Raw genomic sequence first — 22,092 nt, forward strand, 5'->3', positions numbered from 1 at the left:
TTTTTTTTTTTTTTCGCTCGATGAAATTTGTTGCAGGTGTTCAAGTGTAATCTATTACATAAAAATGAAAAATTCGTTTGTGGTCTCATCACGAGATAATGCGTTTGCAGTGAATTTTTGGATATAGTTATCATGTACCTTGAAGCTGAACCATGTTACATTGATTAAAATGCGTATTTAGGGGCGAACCTGAAAAAAAAAAACCGCACACATAATATTTGGTCGCCACAAAGCCCATTTGGCGAAAGCTGGAATCGAACAAGAGACCCCACGCATCAGAAGTGACTGTCTTACCACTGAGTCACTGCAGCTCTTCATTGGCATGAGTAAATACATTGAACAGCCATACAAACACCTGTTCGGACCAGGTAACTGGTCGTAAAGTACTGAATGTCTCAATATGGTATCCTACGCCTCCTTGCTTCTTATGTAGTCGATAGAGCTTAGATCAGTAGATCTGCGTTATCTTACTGAAAAATGGGCTGTTGTAAAGTCTCCAGATAGGATTGACGCGTCACACATGTTCAATGCACTAAACATATTGGCCTGAGTAAAAACCAGAGGCGAGTGGGATGTGTAGCTTACTGCCCAAATATCAGAATGTCACATATATTACTTGTATGGGCTGTACTTTCCAGCTCACTTCTATGTCTACGGATATGAAGACGACCGTCACTATGTCTTTGTCAGAAAAAACTCTCATCACTGAATACCATTTGCCTTCACTTCCAACACTACCAGAGACGTTCTCAACAATGAACAGGCGTCAAAGGTAACTGTGCGAGGGAGGTGCGGAAACATAAGACTTATTTCCTACAATCAATTGTTTAGTGTTAGTGAGCTCACATAGGAGACCAGAATGAATATGACCAGGGTCACATTGACCATGAAAGTCAAGGAAATTAAAATTAGTTATGGAAAGTCAGGAAAATGTTTCAAAATATGCCTCGAGTCAGGGAAATTCCTGTATTTCACAAAAGAGTCATGGAAAATGGAATCAGATATCACGAAGTTCCTGTTACTCGAGCTATGTTAAGAAGCATTACAGCTGCTCACAGGAGATATGAAGAAACCTCGGAGAATCAATGCAGATTCAGAACGTAGATGATTGTCTGTAGAAATAAATAAGCTCGAGGCACGCCAAAAGGCGTGTTAGAAATTCAAGGGTTGAAAGAAAGAACAAAAAATTAAATAAAATATTTTCATGTTACCGAATAAGAAAAGACGTTAGGTTTATTGGTTATAGAATCAAAAAGATAAACCAAATTATTTTACATGTTTAGTTCTTTATGTTTATGAATGTATTAAGTATTTACAGTAAGAAAGTAAGTTTATTCTTTTTTTTTTTAATTAAGTGAAAGGAGGTGGAGGCCGATTTAAAAAAAAATCTCTAACCTTAACCATAAATGATAGTATTTGCGGTATCGCGGATCAAGTAAATTTACTTACTTAGTTACAGAAAGTCAGGGAAATTAATATCAGAATTTCAGTATGAACCATGGTATTTGCACTGGCGATCCATACGCTGTCAGTTAGGTTGACTCAGATCATCTTTGTAACTTGGTACTCCCAGTGTATAGTCTGGGTGCATGGGCCATGGAAACCCTCTGCCTTCCATTGTGTACGCCACCGATGAACCACTGACACATCACGACCCTCGAGAGCAAAACAAATCCTTAAACAGAAATATGAGAGCAACCAGTTCAGTACAATAAACATGAAAGAGCTCCTTTGTGGCTAAGCGGTTAGCGTATGCGTTTTTGGCGTGGGAGAGGATTCCACGTTAATCAGTAAGTCCCGTCTCATATCGCCTCGCTGCTGAAAGGGACGTTAAACTCAAAATCAACTCAACTCATAAACGTATGAAAACAATAAGGTAAATATTTGTAACATTTTGTATCTTTTGAGAGGCTACAAAGATGGCATTACAGTTGACTTGCAAGAGATTTACTCGATAGTGAAAAACTTCACGAAAGTTTAATAATAATAGTAATAAAAGTAATACATGCAGAACGTGTTTCATTGAGGAAAATATTAAGGGGTCCCGGTGGCTCATGATAGAGCCCTAATCTCTGGCGCGTGTGGTCACTGGTTCGATTCCAGCTCTCGTAAAGTGAGCTTTGTGCATTATATGCGTGATTATCTCGAAGTTCTTCCATTTCCTCCCCTTTCGTCATTCCACTGTTATCACCCATCTTATTATCGTCTTCCTTAGCCTTGGTGCATAATAGTGGTATGTTAAACTAAAAAGATAAAAGGAAGTATTCAGTTCATTATATATTTGACGTTAGCTCTGATTGATTTAATTGGAAAAATATCACTGTGGAGCTACATTAATATGAGTGACTGTATATCCTTTTACAGGTTATCCCGCGGCTTCGTTTGAAGGAAGTTGGTGAAAGCGCGTCACTTACACTTCCTGAGGAAGAAAGGATTCCGTTGTTTCTTAGTGATCTTCAGTATCTTTTGATGTATTCTGTGGTTGGAAATTTTTCTCCACACTTGCCTAACAGGTAAGCTTGCACAGTATTCCCAGGTATTAAGATTTTCTTTTATTTTTGCTTAATACTGATTTATCTTTGAAAGTTTTGTATATCCGTAGATTGACTTGCATCAAACGAAAGTGTAAATTCCTTGTTTCTTTGAAACTATTTTTTCAAGCTTCGGTATCAGAACTAATGATGGATAATTTCATGAAATTTTTAAAATTGAAATATTTCATTGAAATTTCAGATTTTTTTTTTTTTTTTTTTTTTTTTTTTTTTTTTTTTTTTTATGATTGTTTAATACAGATATGACACTGGCATTGTGGAAATAAAAATCGCAGCTATTACAATGAATACAGTGATCTAAAGCGGCCTCTATTAAAGTAGGCTAAATACCAAGGAAGAAGTATGATGTAAGACATATAAGACTTTTGTTATATGAGTATATGACAGGCTCGACAGTTCCCATGTTTAACTGACCTTCATATGTTTCTGCATCAGAAACATCAGAATGAGCACTGTCACTGTTCTCAGAGATAACATTCATCAGCCTCTGCATATAGCACATCGACATCAGTGTCACCATCATCGGATTCTGTAGATGTAGAAGTGTCTGATTCTTCTTTACACATTAAGTACGTTCGTCCTTGAATCTGCTTCTTCCTTTTCTTCACTGAATATCCACTTGTTCCTGCTGTACCTCATTTTGATTACGACTCGCACTCGATCAACTCCTCTTAGAAAAGGAAGATGGCTTTTCATCCCCAACAGATCTCTTTTTAAACAGTGATGTGTACTTCAGGTTATGCTTTAGAAAAGTCAGTTTAGCAGCACAATCATTTGTTAAACGGCTGCGTTTCCTCGTATGGATGTTCCCATATGTGCTAAAGATTCTTTCAAAAGAGGCAGATTTGGCAGGAAGGCCAAGGACTTGTGCGAGCTCACAAGAAGGGCATAGTCCATTCCACTAAGTTAGAGGAGATACCTTTGACGCAGTAGACCACAGCTATTCTTTGGATCAGACATTTTCTCTCATTCTGTATTGTGCAAATTGAGCCAGAACTTCTGTCTCATCAACTCTGAATAAAGCCTTGAAATCTAACAGATATTCTAGAGCGTCTGATTGTTCTTCGGTAGTCAAGTTCTTGCCTCTGTAACTTGGATCTAGTATATTCACTAACAAATGTACAGGACATAGACAAAGTTGCTTACGGTCCTTCAAGAACTGCATTATGTGTTGCTCTTCCCTTTTAAGAACAGGAGCGCTTGAAACTGTTCTGGATTTTCTCCCTCAGGTCGAAAAATATTTCATTCATTTTGCTTATCTGAAGTTGGTCGCTTTCGATTTTAGTGATCCAGTCTGCTATTGGAACAATTAAACTATGAAAATTGCTTATTTTGTCCCAGATGACATCTTGGAGAATGAGGGCCTTGGTTGTTTTCGATAGTAGTTTTTCTGCCTTTTCATCCATACACAGACTTCTTAGTGTTGATTTGTTTTGCAGCAGACTGGCCAAAGAAATTCCTTGCGAACCCATCGACTCACAGCTGGTAGTTTCGGTGTAATTTTCTTCCTGAACATTGCATTCACTACTGCACTGCCGTTGATTTTGTTTATCACACATTTTGTGTGACCAGGAAGGTGCTTCAGGCTGTCTTTATTTTCACAATGTCCTGGATAAGCAAATTCAGACCATGTGCCCCACAGCCGTAAGTTGTGATATGTGGATACTTTTCTCCATGTTGCTTTCATATTTGCTGCGTTATCAGTTACTATGCCAATGAACTTTTCTGGCCCGACTTATTCCATCACATCAGTTACGGTTTTAACAATGTATGGAGCATCATGTTTCGCAGTTTTAGGTGGAAGGGACTTATAAAAAACTGTCTTGGGTGTGATTACAACAACGTTAATGATACTTTGAGTGAGTTTGACAGTGAAAATCGATTGGGCATTTTCCATGTCGGTCGCAATTTTTGAAATTTTATTTTGAAATGTTTCAAAGCCCTGAAATATTTCAAATTGAAATATTTCATTCTCATAACTCTAATCAGAACCTACCACATATTAATGTGAGTAGGAAGAGTTTGAATTTTTTTTTTTCTCTGTAAAAAAAATATGATGAGTACTTGACGTGTCACATTAACGTACCAATTATAATACTTGCTGTGATCCGATTGTTACGGTATTATGCTGGAAGTCTTGAGGTGTAAGAGACCAACACAAATGCACCACATATGGTGATAGAAGGAAAATGAGCGCTTGAGAACGTCATATACAAGCGCTTGTAGTCGAAACGAGCGGACGGCAAGAGTTAAGTGTAGATAAAATGGGCATGATCATTGGAACTCGTCGACTCAGTCACTCAATATGTGAGATTTCTGGTAAATTCCAGATCTCACGTACTTTTAGTATGTAACATAGAGGTGATGGAAAATGGAAGCAAGAGGAAGTAACAAATCCGTAACTCCGACCAGGGAAACCACAAGAGTTATCTCATAGGGACCTTCTATGACTCAGGCGCGTAGTGACGATACACCGTTAAAAGTTTGAAAAGTTGGGCACTATAACAATAGTTTCGTTCGGCATCTGGGAGTGATGCCAGTACATGTAGTATTCCTCACGAGATATTAGAACTAGGGTTCAAAGGCGAGCTGTTGCCCATAAGCCAAGGCAAAAATCACAAATGGACGGGCGCCGCCAGTTACAGTGGTGCAAAACATGGCGTAAGTGGACAGTAGGCAGTAGAAGAACATTACCAGTATGTTAAGGGATAAATCACGCTACATGTTGTGGCAATCTGATGGACATGTGCGGACGCCAGGTAAGCATTGTTCCTATTGGAAATTGGCAGTAGAGGAATCATTCTGTGGGCCTTACGCACATAGTTTAATAAACGTGAATTTCGATGTTGATCTTTCCACGATCAACCCTCAACCGGGAGATGTAGAATTTTATCTAAATATCTCGAAAGAATTAATTATAACATTCAAAATAGCATTACACATTTTAAATCACTTTATTACACTTATCTGTATTAGTGAGATAAGAAACACAGCTTTTAATATAATGGTGAATTTAATTGAACAGTTTTCGCATTTTTGGCAGTCGGGGTTGTGAGATAATGCTGGAAAGTCAACCAATGACAGTGATGGGAATTTGATTTGATTTTGGATTTAGCGTCCCTTTCAGCAGGGAAGCTATATAAAACATGGTCGTGGGATCCGAACCACATGAACTCCCGTCGGGAATCGAACCCATAATCTCCCACGCCAAAGGCGCGTATAAGAACCACTTACTACAAGGAAGCTGAGGAATGGGAATTGAAGGGATACTTAATGTATTCATAGAATAATTTCATAATGAGTCCAAGAGCAAATAGAGTCTGTATTGGTAATGTATCAGAGCACTAACATGATAGCGACCGAACTTGAAATGATAAGAAAAATTAATACGTGCCTCGTCCCCTTCATATAAACAGATGGTCTCACATTTATATATATATATATATATATATATATATATATATATATATATATATATATATATAAATTCTGTTACTACACTGATAATACTATTCCAGTAATAACGTTGCTTTGTTCTGCTTCACCTGCAGAAAAGAAAATGAAATTAACTTTATTATTTTAAAAAGATTATCGGTCTCAGTAAAAACAGGGATAAATAATTACACTGCATCGGTAATTCATTTTCCAAGAAGGATAGACAGTAGTTGTGACCTGCACGGTATTCTAAAGAAAAAGTACGGCTAAATACGAATGTGTTGAATTACACGGAAATAAGAAAATAACAATTAACTTAACTTAAAAAACCCGAAGGTTTATTGCAGCAAAAACAAACCTCGCCAGTAGATTTTATCCTGTGTCAAGGTTGTTATCACCCACTCGTCAAAGATCTTGGTTTATATTATCCCCCATTTCTTCTTAGTCTACACCGCAGGTTCTCAACTTACGGATCAGGACTCCTACGGGGGTCGAGAAGAAAGATGAAATTAATTAATTCAGTTTTAACAAAAGAATTGTCATAAGAAATGTTTCTGCTTTGCACTCATCTTTTCCTTCTTCTCCAAGACATAGTGGGTACTCAGTCTACCTTCACACTGTAATAAGGTGCGTTGTTCATGACAGTCACGCAGCTCTGTGCAAGATGTGGAAGTACCTATTCAAACCAAATTTCAAATTTGCGACCATTCATTTCTTCGTGATTGTCTTTTAGTGAATTTTGATGTACTTCCTCTTTGTAACGCATCCTTCATCACTTTCGATGAGTTTTTTTTTAACCTTTGCCGGTAGGGTTCTTCAATCCACTGGACAGTTCAAAAAGAAAGGTTTCGTTTCTGGAATTCATAGTTTCATCTACCGTTACCTTTTGACACCATGTGAGAAGCATTTACCCGTGGCTCGTCAAGGTAATAGATTTTCCTACCTTTTACTCTGAACTTCCCAATGAAAAGGAGATATTTTCTCCTCCATAATACAATGTCGTCCTATCAACTGCAACGGATTTCTTGTTGCGCATCACATATTTAAATCAAGATTAGAATTTTCTCTACCTCCCTCCAAAAAAAGAAAGAAAAAACATTGAAACCCACCTCCAAAAATACACTTCAAAACTTGAATTGAAATGATAGCCTTAATGTGATCATAATTACTGTCTTCAGTCATGTTTCTCATTATACCCTAATTTCAGAATTGGTTTAAAATTTGTATTTATCAAATAGAAATCTCCAGAGTAGAAATATATATAAATATTTATAAATATGAAAATTTACAAATATTTACATTCGCCATACATGTTAATTTCATACAATATTTGCACATGTCGATACTCTGTGACAACCATCATTTTTGTCATTCAACTATCAAAACCAGGCAACCCTATGGCAGTACCTTCACTCCTGCACAGCAAACCCACAAAACTCCACCATTTTTTCTCGAAGTCCCTGAGTATTGTAGGTAATAACTCTTGCTCCTGGAGGACACGGTTGCTCAGTGATTGAGTACCCACCTCTGGTGCAAGGGGTCCCTGGTTCGATCATCAGTACGTGAGTTACGATCCACCGTTATATTGTTCGTAAATAATTGTTCTTTATTGCATGGTAGTGTTTAATTTGAGATATTATTTATCATTTAAGACACTAATACTTCTATCCCAGTGATATAATTACTTATTTCGGTTTCTTTCGTTCTTTTCAGGTGGTGTCAGTTAGAGAAACACAATCGAATCACTCACACTATTGTAATTGTTGTTGAAGGATTAGCATTGTCTGATTACATTGAAAATGAAGAGATGTTTTCTGCTCTAAAGGGCTTCCCTACTAAGCTGGATGTGCTTACACCAACATCATATGGCAGTAGTTTGTGTGCTCATATGTCAACTGTTCCACTCACAGGAACGCGTCGCGATCGTTTAATACAACGTATGTATTCGATCCATGGTATTTATGTAAATACATTGAAACCTTTGAATAATGGATACCGATGGCACATGATCATTTGTCCTTAAATGAGATGTATGCGTTACAAAGAGGTTACACAAATTTAATTTATCTCATCTCGTGTCGTAATCGTGTGGAGTATACAGCGGTTAACATTGAAACACTATCAGTGTTCGAGTTTTAGGGGATTGAGGAGGATATCTGACTTTGTAAAGAAATAATAATATAGTTGGGGATGTGCTGATATGGGCTGCAAAATATACTGTATGTGTGGTCATTTTATTCTGTACGTTATCCCCCCGTAAATATCACTTAATTCCGTACTGACTATACTAAGAGTACGATTAACGCGATAAGAACATGCAACATTATTAGTGTACTGAAAATTTATTGTGGGCAGAGGAAAGAAAATTTTGAAGTTAAGCTTTTAACTGTTCCGTGTGGTGGTTCATCAGGTCATTGACTTAAGACGAAGACATTTTGTGGGGAAGGGATTTTCTGTCTACTGTACTGTATCACAGATTTATTTTCAAATTGCGGAAAGTGTTTTCTGTTTAAGATACATACAGACAGAGAATAATTTATGTCCGATATGAAGAGATCACTTAAACGTTAAAAAAAAAAGATGACCATCCATGTACATATCTGAGAATGTTCGTAAAAAAAAAAAGAGTGATGCATCGTAGTGATACATATACATTTGCCGCAACTGAAACATCTATCCGTATTATAAAGATATCCGTTAGGAAAGGTTTCACTGAACCTGTAAATTTTAAATAAATTAAATTCCAAATTAATAAAGAAAGAGGAAATAATAGTAAACTCATGTTTTAAAAAATTAAGATTCACTTTCTAAATTACCAATTACGAGGCACATCCAGAAAATAAATTTAAAGATAACACGAATGGTCATAACGGGACGCGCTTGGAATGGAGTGGGAGGAATATGTAGCGCAAGATAGTTGTGTGGAGTCAGTGGTGAGAGAATTGTGGTATGTTAAACATGGCTGTGCGCATAGTCTCCCGCCGAATGCGAGATATGCGCGGTAATCAAGTTTCTACGTGCTAAGAAGTTGTCAGTATCAGAGATCTCCTAGCAGTTCTCTGAAGTATATGGAGCGGATGTTATGAGTGAAGATATGACCAAAAGATGGTGCAGGACGAACACCATAGTAGCCGACTGCCCACGGTTACGCCTGAACTGGTGAAAAGTATGCAGAACTAGCAGTTTGAACAATGTTCGAACTCCCATGTCAGTTTTTGCAGACGTGTTCCCTCCTGCATGAGATCGTCACTCAGCGACTGCACTTTCGCAAGTTCGTGCACGGTGAGGTCCAAAAAAAAACTGACAGCGTGTGATGTTTACTCCATAGGATGATAATCCAAGTATAGCAAACATTACATTACATAGTCATTAATCGAATTTTTCACCCGAGCGTTAACGACGAAACAAGTTATCACAAAACAATAACGTCCTTCACCGCTAACCACACATAGGCGAAAATTGAAATAACAACCTTAAACTTATGAATGGGACCAAATCTCAGCATCATTTAATCTGAAAAACAACTGATCACAATAATTTGCTAACATTAATATGTATTTTGAACCATGCACAACAGATTGATAAACACGAGGCAAGAATGTCTGGTCAGAATAACGTCAATGATACGCATAAATTGCAGATTATATTTAATATTAACTATGATACATATCTTTACAAAGGATAGGTAATATTATAACAACGGAATATGTTGATGTTTTTAGATTATAAAAATACAAACGGATTTGCTCAGTACTACATTTTATATGAATTGTCTCAGCAGCGATGAGAAGGTGAGTTTCTCCTTATGATTCTCTTGGCGCCGAATGATGACTACGTCACGCGTTGTCTCCTTGTTCTCGCTGCTCACGTGAGTCCCACCTACCAAAGTGACGTAAACACTGGTAGGACTGTGATTGGTTGCCGTTGGTTGCCAAGGCCGCTGACTGCTTCGTCTGCTCGTTGTTGGTATTCCGTACGAGAATGCACAACGCATAGATACACTATTTGTTTAAAGATAGCAGCCTTTTAAAATAAAAAGGAATTAAATTGTCTAAGCTGGATACTCCAAAAATAATGCACAAATAAGTTTATTACAAGCGGAGCCCAAGAAGAAGCGTCTAGCGTCCGCTTTGATATTCCTGCTGCGTTGTCACCAGGACCGTCCTTCTGCAAAAGTGACCAGTTCCTCGATCTCCTCCGTCACCGGGATGAAACATGAGTGTCCTACGCGACCTCGCCCTATAGCCCCGTCTTCACGCCCAGCAACTTTCACGTGTTCCTTGAGCTGAAGTGATTTGTGATTGGACAACGTTTCGACAGCGCAGCTGAGTTTCAGATGGTTGTGACATTACGGTTCTAGTACTTGGTGGCAGAACTCCTTGACACAGGCGTACAAAAGCTACTGCCACGTTACAATATAAATGTCTCAACACAGATGGTGTACATGTTGAAAATTATTTTGTGTACTTTCATTTTACAGCCCATAGGAATTTATTTTCTGGATGCGCCTCGTATTTTGAGTCTACTATAGTGATTGAGTTTAGGAAAGGTAAGGATGCAAATCGAAGGTTTTATCTCATCCCATAGAGGAAAAACAGTAACAGATAGTGAATAATGGCATGTTAATATGAAGTCAGCGTTCGAGGAATAGATTCTGTCCTTTATCTTCACCCTCTATTGCAACTAGAAGTTATAGATGTACTAATTGAAGTGTGAGTATTGAATACACATAGTTTGGAAGTCTACCGTAGTTTCACACTGTAAAACGAAACCTAATTTGTTATTATTATCATTACTCTTCATACATTGGTATTAAAATGACCTAAAATTTGCTGTTATTCTTCATCGCTATATTTACATTGTTAGTCAATAATCATCCTAACATTTAGTCCGTGATGATGTATAAAGTTGCATTAGACTAAAATGTGTCTTTTTGTTTTTACAGAATATGGCAGTCTGGAAGCAGCACTCCAAGGGCGGGAAGTGTTCAAAGTGTTTCGTGCCATATTTCCTGTGAACACTCAAGCGAAAAAAATTACAGACGATTCCAATGACAGCCCTCCGCCTGAATCGAACTCCGAACCTCTTCCACCGAATGATCGATTCCCAAGGACAAAGTTACTGTTGAGTGCGAAGCAAATGGTAATGGAGAATTACCCTTTGCCTGTGAAGGGCGAGTTGGCATCACGGTATAAGGACTACGTTATGACGAAAGACTGCTATCAGGAAGTCACTCCGTTCTCTCCGATGTTTTCATTAGATGCTGAAATGTGTCAAACGACCGTTGCGTTGGAAGTGACGCGAGTGTCTATTGTTGATGAAGAGATGAAAGTGGTGTATGAGACATTGGTGAAACCACAAAATCAGATTATCAACTACGTTACCAGATACTCCGGAATTACAAAGAAAATGCTCGCCGGGGTCACAACAACGCTCGAGGATGTCCAGCGTGATATTCGAAGAATTTTGCCACCTGATGCTATTCTTATAGGTCAGTCGCTGAATTTTGACCTCCACGCGTTGAAGGTAGGTAAAATTTATAGTTCATGCAATATAGGAGAAGGTTAAATAACAAGAGTGGAATAATGCTAAGTCGTTAGCAGATTCCTATTTGAAATGGGTAATGATCCAGTATCAGATACTGGTATGACAAAAGATCAAATCAGTTGAAACCTCATACAGTTCTATAAGTGTGCTATCTATATGTTAATACTGTAGTCTCTCAATCTTTTGGAGCAGATATTTTATCTGGAGCATATATTTTATCTTGGGTTTTCTAGTTCGAAGATATTGTTTAGGAAGTACATGTTCGGATAGGTACAAACTTGGGTTCACTTTCAAGTGGTAAGCAAACTAACTGTTAGGATTATGTATTACAAATATTATTAAAAGAAAATTAATAATTATGTTTGAGAAAGTCGTATGTTGTGGATATCTACTAATTTATTCATGTAGCTCGTGAAATAATGTGCAACACAAACTTAAAAAGTGTGTACGTATAAACTGTGCCACTAACTTATATTCACAACTGAGTACCTCAGCATTCATAAGAGTACGTTGCTTCGCTCTGAGGCCTAAGCATTTGTACAAAACCGAACATAAACATATTATTTACCCAAGAGATATTTATTACCCTCTACTTCCAAATTCTACAATAGAGTTTCTGTTACTAATTGTGATCCAACTAATCCTCATATAATCATATTAACATAATGAGAGAAAGAGTTTCCACTACATGAGAGAACATAAGGGATTTCTTGAGTCCTAATCCATCGTAATCCGATTGCAATCCAACATGATTTGTTTGCCCAGAATTATACTTAGCAATATATATTTAATATATAGGCATGTGCCATTATTCCATAACATTACGTGTCAGCCATGTAGCTTCATTCCTAACAAGCTTGAATGAAGATATTGTCTGAATACAGTACATATGGATACTTTCCCATCTCATGATTGGCTAAATTGCAGACTAAATATATAATACGTATAATAGAGATAGTGCTTCTGAAACAATATTCCCATCGTTTTATTAATAATATTTTTGAAACTTTCAAACCTTTGTTCTTTTGTATGTGAATCTCACTTAATCAAGACTTAAAAATACATGTAATGTTATAGTAAAAAACATTCAATATATAATATTTCAACTCCATAATAAAGCCTTCCTCAGCCAGTCCTCTCTTCTGAAATTCTTAGTAATGACCCTTTCCCTCATATGGGATCCAGAGATCCTTTTTACTATTCTTTAGCTCCACCTCCTCACTTTCAATCTTGCAGCAGCTGTGCTTTCTCTCTCTATTTATCTATCTCCTTTTAGTTCCTCTTCCTTGTGATTTCTTTAATATTCCTTCCCAGTCTTTACTTATGTCCAACTCTTCATTTTAATTCGTTGTTATTTTTCGAGTAAAATAACAAATTAATTGATACGATGGTCATTGCAAAAGTCATGAGAACTATTTTTTTTTTTTTTTCGAAAATGGTAACGAATAAAAAAAAAAAAATGAAATATGCAAATGGAAAGTTAGTTCATATGTAAACATTACATGTAGGGAGATAGATGAACACATACATCACCATAAAGATATAGCACGAGAAAAAAGACGAAAACAATTTTGTCGTTTCAAACGTGTTTTACCGTCAGTTGCAACAGCACACAATAGTACAGGGCAGGAACATGTACCTGTGACATCTTAGAGTCCTTCGAATAGTCTTCCAAGGGATCCATCACACACTGCCAATGCTGTGGAAGACGCTGAATACCCGTGGTCTCACCATGAGCGAATCTTCGGATCTCACGCGTCACTGCTGTGGCAATGTCTTCACGTGTTCGAAGGTGTGTACCACTCAGTGGTTCTTTAAGTTTTGGTATGAGGTCATAATCGCAAGTTGATAAGTCTGACAAATATGGTGGATGCTCCAGTCCTTCCCATCCCCATCGCGCGAGCAGATTTCGCGCACACGCTGTTGTATGGGCTGTCGCGTTGTCATGAAGAATTAATGCCTCGTGTACACATTCAGGACGTTTCTCCCAAATAGCCCGTCGTAGGTGTCGTTGCAGGAAAGTACGACAGTAATACAGTGCATTAAGTCTGTCTCTAGGTGGCATGAAATGGCACAAAATCATTCCTCTAATGTCATAGGCTATCATGACCATTAACTTGACAGTAAAGGGATTGCGGCGAAATTTCTGCCTGTGTGGTAAACCTGGATGACGCCACTGCGCGAAGTGGCGTTTCAGCTCTGGTTCATAGGCCCTGGCCCACAGTTCATCTATGACGACGATTCTCGCAAGCATATGGTATTCCTCTTCGTCGTAACGCGCTAGATGCACACGACAAGTAACATGTTTCCTTTTCCACTTCACTTAGTGCATGAGGCACCCACGTTGCAGCAACTTTATGCATGTGTAGCTCGTCGCATAAAATCCTGTAGATTGTTGTCTTCTCAATACCAGTATGCCGCCATATTTCCTGCAGCGTCCATCTTCTGTCCTTCTCCATGCTTTGGGCGATCAGGGTACAAGCACAGTCCGTACGTACACTGACAGGCCGCCCGGATCGGTGCATGTCGGCCGTTGCAGCTCTGCCACGCCCATATGCATCTACCCACCGAGCAATCGTTCTGTACGGTAGAGCAGCATTTCCTAACGCTTCCATAAGCTCCTCGTGGCATTGTCGCGCATTCAGTCCACGGAGAACTATGTGGTGCCCTTTCTTTCGCCAGCGCAGGCAATCCCACAATAAGTGTTGTTTACCATAAGATCAGCTAGAAATATGTCGAAATCTGCTAGGTTAACATTAAAGCATCGGGCTTCCGAGTGCTGGTACGTTGCTAACGTAGGATAGGCTAACAAGGAGGGAAACGTGACTTATAAATTGAGTAAAGCACATCAGGAATAAATACGCAATGCGTTCCATAAGCTGACAATGGAAATCGAATAGAACTATAGGATATTGATCTGCTTTTATTATCAGTAATGTATATAGTACACAAACTGTTGTCCTCTCATCACTTCGGTTACAGACAAGACATTACGCCAGTACGATTATATGTAAACATTCATACTTGCCTCCAAATTTATCCCCATTAACATCTAGATTACTTAATAGCATTCCTGTTCTAGATACGATTTATCCCAATGCACATAATTAATATGTATTTATTGTACATCATCAATTAATTCTTATATCAATACACATTTATATTACTTTATACTAACTTCGTCGCGTAATAGCATAATGATGACAATCACAGGAAGAAAAATGAATCGTTTGAGATGGCAAACATAATATATCAACGAGTATGTTATCGTATACAGGCATCCGATTTGTTATTTATGATGGATTTAGTAAAATATTTTATTCTTTCTGACGTGAAAATGTTATTTATACACACGAGAGAGAAGATAACCCAGTTACAGAATCCTCTTGAACGACATTACTAAAATACACAGTTATTTCTATTTTCAATCATTAATTGTAAAAACAGCAGAAAATTCAATTTACCAGAAGAAAAAGAAAATAATCGGCTATAATTTCTCAGCCATTAGTGGCATTACAACGGTGGTGCAGATTCATTTTAACCGAACGTTACCTTATACAACAAAATAACGGAAATAATGGCATAAATGCTATACTAACCAAACTTTTGATGTTCGTAAAGATAAACAATAAGGGCGCATAAAAAGAAAAATAATCTTATTCTGTAACGGAGATCAAACGGGTCCATTACAACTGTAGTCTTCACGTAAGAAGCTGTTCAAGTCGGGTAACATCCATCCTGAATGGCTGCTCAACTCATGCCGTGGTCTCTCTTCACGCTTCTTTCTCCTGGAAACGACTGCCATCTAGCGTCACGTTTTTACTGTGTCATGAGGACCTGCCATCTTATAGATTCTTAGGGGGGCTTCTGATGCCATGGAATGCGTGTAGTTTGTAATGTACTATTGTGTACTATTGCAATTGACAGTAAAACACGTTTGAAACGACAAAATTGTTTTCGTCCTTTTTTCTCGTGTTATATCTATGGTGGTGTGTTGTTCATCTATCTCCCTAATGTAACGTTTACATATGAACTAACCTTCCATTTGCATATTTCAGAATTTTTTTATTCGTTACCATTTTCGAGAAAAAAAAAATTAGTTGCCATGACTTTTACAATGACCCTCGTATTTAGAGATCGTGAGTATTCCGTTGAGGGTTACCTATAACTATCCTTTCATTACAGAGTATAGCTGAAGCCGGAGCGGATTACTCACGGTGTGGCCACAAAGTAACGCTTGTTTCTCTAAATGACAATTCGTTTCTTATTTTGCTCCGAATATAGTTCTTTCATTTTCATTTATTCTTTCTGGTTCTTTCCATTTTCTCGCTAGCGTCTTATTTCTTATATTTATCTCTATTTGTAGATTGAATATAAAATCCGTGCTAAGTGCCGAAATGAAAATATTAAGTAAACCGCCGAGATGTTACTTCAGAACTGACGGAACCTATAGGCACGTTCTTCTTCTGAAGATTTTTTTGAACTACTTCCACAGTGAATACTAGATAGCCGGTTTTACACTGAGTAGTGTTACGCACATAGGCCATATTTTTACATTAAACCAAATTTTTCCATTTTTGACATTTATCACAGATTTTATATGCAGTCTTCATTTCTTCCCCGTGCTATCACCAAAAGATAAGAACTGTTTGAGTCAGGTTAAATGTTAATGGCTATTTCAAAGATTAAAAATGACTAGACCATGATCTCAAACAGAAATCCCAATGTGGTTCTTTATAGTATTAGGAGTTTGCAGTTAGCTGTATCATTTTCATTATTTTCTATTTATTTTCTCCTCAGATGATTCATCCGTACGTAATCGATACAAGTGTAATATACAACGTAAGTGGCGATCGCTTCAGGAAGACTAAACTCTCTGTGTTGTCCGATCTCTTTTTGAAGGAAAAGATTCAAGAAAGTACCAAAGGTCACTGCTCAATCGAAGACAGCTCGGCGGCCATGAAACTAGTACAGCTGAAATTAAAGAAAAGTATGACCCTTTAATTATTCTGTTGTAGTTAGTACTAAATCTTACTTATAAATAACTGACTTGATAATCCGAAAATTTGAGTCTTGAACACTGAAATAATGAACTTTTCGCGTGTTTTCCTTCTAACATCCTTGGTAGTAAGAATTTAGTTTAGGTTAAAAATGACAGTGAATAACATAGGCATGAATAAATGATAAAACAATACTAAAGAAAAGTAAATACGAACTTCGTACATTATATGTCTGAAGTCTTCAAGTTGGTATTTCTTCAGTTTTTCTTTCATTCATCGATTCCCTTGTTGAGCTTTCTGTCATGTCTCACCTAATCTTGTTTCTTACAACTGAGGATGTTCGCAGAAGAATAAAAGAAATGTTCAGTGTGTCAAGGACTACAGTACGTCATCTCTATATGAACAGTATCACCGAAGTCCCCATGCGTATGGTAGTATTGGTATTGAACGTGAACTGCAGGCATTGATCGAGACTAGAACTGCTTCATATAAAGAAACTTGATCTGGACATGATTTTCTGGAGAAAGAAGCAGGGCACATTGAGTCATTATTTAAAAGAAAGAAAAAAATCTCCGCGATGAATGCTCGATGTTCTGCTGACTAAAATGATTTAGCTGGCTACAATGTCAAAGTCAACATCAGCACTTAACGTCTGTGCAGAATTGATCTGAAAAGAAAAAGGAAAAACAAACCTTTCAGTTATGTCAGTCGTGAATGCTGCTCTCGGCCATGGGGAAAACATGTAAAGGACTGTAAAAATGTAATTTTTAAAATGTAGTACCGTCAAATGAGGCTACTATGAACATGGGGGTTTCTTTGAACAAAACTGGGAAAATGTTTCAATCATAATCTTCATGTTGTGAAAAGTTATTTGCGGCTCATTTGAATATTGCAAGTAGTAGTTTGGAATGTTCTGAATTCAACCATAACAAATCTGTAAGCTTTACCAACAATCATGTATGGAAAATAAATTAAATATGAAGCAATGTTTATTATTATTATTATTATTATTTATTTATTTATTTATTTTATTTTATTTATTTATTTATTTATTTTTATGTCGACCAGAAAATTGAGTCTCTGGAATTCGGGTTTAAAGAATTAACTGCTTAAATCAATATTACTGATAAATTCTCATCCATTATGTACTGATTCCAATAGGTTCTATTGTTGTCTAACCTATATTCAAATTTTGGTGAATTTTTGATAATCACATGTCGTTTTAGGTAACAAATGGGGCTAATATGAACAGCTGATTTTGGTGGGTCTAAAGATCAGTTTGTGGATAATAGTACGGTATATTCTAAAGAAAGGTAAACGGCATTGTATTGGGCAACTCCTTGACAAAGAGAGCTGCAATTGGAAAGTCAAATCTACGTGCATTAAAACAGGTACCAGTATGACATTCTTTTGGCCCGAAAATGTAGACAGCGATGTGTTTTATATAGAACACATTGTTCAGGTGCTACCAGAGCCCATTCTTACTAATTGAGGGCTTCTTGAGTTTGGTAGCATCTCTTTTGAAGGTCTCAATTTGCAATAATTTCAAACATGTTTCAATTGTATATAGTGTAAATAGTCCTTTTTCATCGTTAAAAAAAGAAGAAAAAAAAAGAGAAAAAAGAAACTTTTCTTTAAAAATTTCTCTGTTAGATTCATATGAATATTTGAATCTCTTACTACAAGGGAGATGTTTTAAAGTTTTAAATATTAAAGTTGCAGTAGTACTGCGATTGGCATCAATCTTTAAGAAATATTGGGTAAGTACATTTTAAAAAATATTTCCTGTAGCCCATTAGGAAAATCGCATAACTATATTATGTATACCAAAATGTTCATAAAACTCGCCTCTTTTCAACTCAATATCAAAGAATACCATATAGCTCAGAGGTACAATTAACATTATGTTCAAAGTAGTGAATGCCCGTATTTATTTATTTATTTATTTTTTTTTTCCTAGTTGAAGACAACAATGCTTATCATACAGAGTGATAGTACTCCTTTGGACCATGATCTTAAAAATATAACATTGGGCTTACAGTATGTTGTTCACAAAATATTTAAGAAAATGTGCTTTTTTTTCGTAGCAAAGTAGCCCCATTTGACGGTAGTGGTATGTTTCATAACCAATTATTATAACTAAAACATTTCGGGTCCAATTGGGAAATAAAAGATCATATGTGAAATAATCAGTCTGGTCACAGTTTGAATCTGAAAACTGTTAGGTGTGTCTGTTGAACCCTGTGTATATGCACAATTATTCATATTAATGTATATATCGGACTGGGTGGTATCATTGTTGAACTTCTATTTCTTAATCAGGTAGTTATGTCTAGTCGTAATTTGGACTTACAAAATCAAAATAAAGAGTACTTCACTTACAACACACAAAGCTGAAGGCACTAAATAAAAACTTAGCTTTCAAACTGTGAACGACTCGTCGTCTTAAACTGTAAAAGAAAATAGCCGAGAAAAAGTACTAGAGAAAATCAAACAGATACTCTCGGTTTTGTTGTTCTCAGATACTTTTGGGCGTACTACATAATGTCCAAACATACGAAAATAGCAGTCAGTATCACAACAGTGTGTCTCACTCTCTAATCTTGTTTTTCTTTGTTATCTTTACACCGTCGACGAGTTCATCAAACTTTAAAGCTTACTGCCTTCATTTCTCATACATCAGTGTATTTTTGTCAAAAACAATGGAAGTACCTTTTATCTTGATCTCAGTTGAATTCACGATACAGATCTGATACTCTTTAATAATGGTTGAGAGGAATACAGTAAGAGATATCGTCATTGTTTGCTTGTAGGTACTGACTTTGGTGACGCTGTCGTGGAGCAGCAGAAAATGTATGAAATCCGGAAGGCGTACGAAGATCAAAAGAGTCGAGAGACATCGCGGAGGCAATGGGAACAGAAGCAGTGGGATGGACTGACTACCAGCATGTTGACACCGGTCAAACAATTTGACAAAAGAGGTATTTGTTTTTAATTAGTGACATTTGCTTTAGGGTACATTTTGCGTAAAATAAAATATTCAGAATGTGGGTTTATATCTTTGTTTTACGTTAGTATATATTGTATAAGAAAAGAGAACGTATATATAATTAAAATAATAAAAATTATTATTATTATTATTATTATTATTATTATTATTATTATTATTATTATTATTATTATTAATAATAATGATAATAATAATAATGATAATAATAATAATAATATAAGCAGAAGCCCGTGCACTTGGGAAGGAAACTTGATAATAAACGGGAATTGTAGTTATATCTTCAGAAATGCGGTTTATAGGCTACTTCTCTATATGATGATCACCGTTAACCTGTAGAAGTTGGATACCTGAGGTACTAATGAAGTCAATAGTTCGGTAGATTGATGCGCCAGAGCATAATCGTAGTGGAAGAACAGTCTTGCAACGAATCGGTTAGGTTGCTGTAGCAAATTAGTGTACACTGCGGACAAACATTTAATCGGTCGCATTTTACTGTTTCCCGTCATCCAAGGAGATGGGAAACAGGAAACATTTCTTTCTTCAGAAAATGTGACATCCAACTTGACGATTTTGTTCATGTAGTTCAATTCGTCGCGTCGGTGAGAATTTTGTATATGCTTATTTTCGGGATCTTCGTTCGGTTAACTAACATTTTCAGGTTACTGGCCGCCAAATGATGTCCACACTGGCATTTGTTCTCGAGGTTTATGGCCGATCTCTCGTGCTTTATCCGCTGTAGTGCAATATCAGGTTGGAAGCGCACAAACTATTTCTGGTCAATTCTTTGGAATGGTTATTGTTCACTCGGACAATTCGACAAAACTTTGAATACTTCACTGACGATATGCCACAATGAAAATGGTACTTCATCAATACACACTTCTCTTCGTAGAAAAAACTAACTTGGAATCATACGTCCTCCTTCTTACGTTAGTTGCTCGTCTCCATGACCACTTAAAAACCTACAATTTGGAATAGTTATTAGGGACAGGCCTACTAACTTTGTGTGCACCTTGCAACAAAATCCTACAACTAAAGGAGCACGAACTTTTAGTTCAAACCGTCCTCATAGTTATCAATTAAGAGAAACTGACTTATCCAAAAATTGTGCTTTATTATATCCAATACAGTTTTAGTGAATCATTTCTCCTTTCTCAGTTGGTGGGAACTTTCTGCTAAATGCTTCTTACGTCTCATATTTCTATGCCAACATCATTATTTCAATTGTAGATTAAGAACACTAACCTTTGAATACTGGATAGTTTGTTTTAAAAGTACACTGCTTTCCTCCTCCAATACAGTACTGCTACACTACTGCCACAGTACTATCACACTTCAGTTAAAAATATAATTAATTACCGTGACACTTACAACAGTGTATTATGTAGCAAACACTGCGAAAAACGTAAGTAAAAAAAAATTTTTTATTATCAGTATAAGCAAAATAACCACAGATTCGTGAAAGTATGCATCATGGGTCAACGTTTCGAAGTTTAACTATATGCATGGAGACTTTTGGTTTAATTATAATGTAGCAAGTTTTTGAAAATCTGCTATGAACTGTTGTTCTTAATGTTTAATTAATGAGGAATTTTGGAATAATTTCTATTGTGAATATTTTTTTTCGCGAAATTAATGTTAAAAGTTTTATATGTTAACTGAGGAAGGTGGAAGTATTTACTGAAACTTTATTGGATCTAAAGAAAGCACGATGCATTTTTAGGTTTAAGGAAAAGTCATTTTTTTTCTTCATTCAACAGCATGCTTCAAATACATACTTTAACTTAAGATTCATCAAAGTATCAATCTTAATAGTAGTTTTCTGTGTAAATTTTCAGTCACTGTTGCGGCTTTCGTCAGGCAAGTTTGTTATTATTAGTATTAAGGTACTTTAGAACTAATGAAACTATATTTGCCTTACATTGCTTTTGATGATGGTTTTGTTTCTATGATGCGTAAGTGCGATAATTAATTCTTTTTACAAAAAAATGGCAAATAGGACTAGAACACTTAGTTTTAATACTATTTCGTAGTAAATATAGTATCAGAATTCCTTTTTAAACTCCTATGTAACAAAATAAAGAATATATAAATAATTAGAAATAAAGAAAGCATAAATTCTAAAATGCTCTAAAATGCTGTTAGCATGTAACAAAAAGAAGTGTCCAAATATATATATATATATATATATAGAGAGAGAGAGAGAGAGAGAGAGAGAGAGAGAAGAATCGGTGGATCTCATTGAGGTGAACAAAATTCAGAGTTTTCTCAAGTGGGCCCAGTCCGAAAAAACCCACCGAGTTTTATCGGGTTGGACCCACCTGGGTTTTTGAGCTTTTTGTTAGTATATTATTGGTACAACTAAGATGATCACATTGAAAGTGATTTTTATCAGATTTTGGACTTTGCTTGGGCGAATTAGATGCTTTCACGTTAAGGTATACAACAACATTCTAATTCAACATAAGACCTTTATAAAGTTCTGAATGCATTGAATGAATAAAGAAAGTTTACCTTAGCTTAAAATATACAATTTTTATTTTAGAAA

At 36.5% G+C, this 22,092-nt stretch overlaps 1 protein-coding gene across 2 annotated transcripts in view; it reads left to right on the forward strand.

The window, feature by feature from the left end:
- Rexo5 (RNA exonuclease 5) overlaps positions 1 to 22,092 on the forward strand; it is a 45,086-nt gene that overhangs the window by 18,696 nt on the left and 4,298 nt on the right. For both annotated transcript variants that reach the window (XM_081750692.1, XM_081750693.1), the window contains exons 5-9: positions 2,365 to 2,513; positions 7,701 to 7,924; positions 10,933 to 11,513; positions 16,335 to 16,524; positions 19,348 to 19,515. In XM_081750692.1, the coding sequence (XP_081606818.1) occupies positions 2,365 to 2,513; positions 7,701 to 7,924; positions 10,933 to 11,513; positions 16,335 to 16,524; positions 19,348 to 19,515 (1,312 nt within the window). The remainder of the gene's footprint in view (positions 1 to 2,364; positions 2,514 to 7,700; positions 7,925 to 10,932; positions 11,514 to 16,334; positions 16,525 to 19,347; positions 19,516 to 22,092) is intronic.

Source organism: Thermobia domestica, chromosome 3 (genome assembly GCF_964235325.1).
Source record: "Thermobia domestica chromosome 3, izTheDome1.hap1.1, whole genome shotgun sequence".
Lineage (NCBI taxonomy): Eukaryota > Metazoa > Arthropoda > Insecta > Zygentoma > Lepismatidae > Thermobia > Thermobia domestica.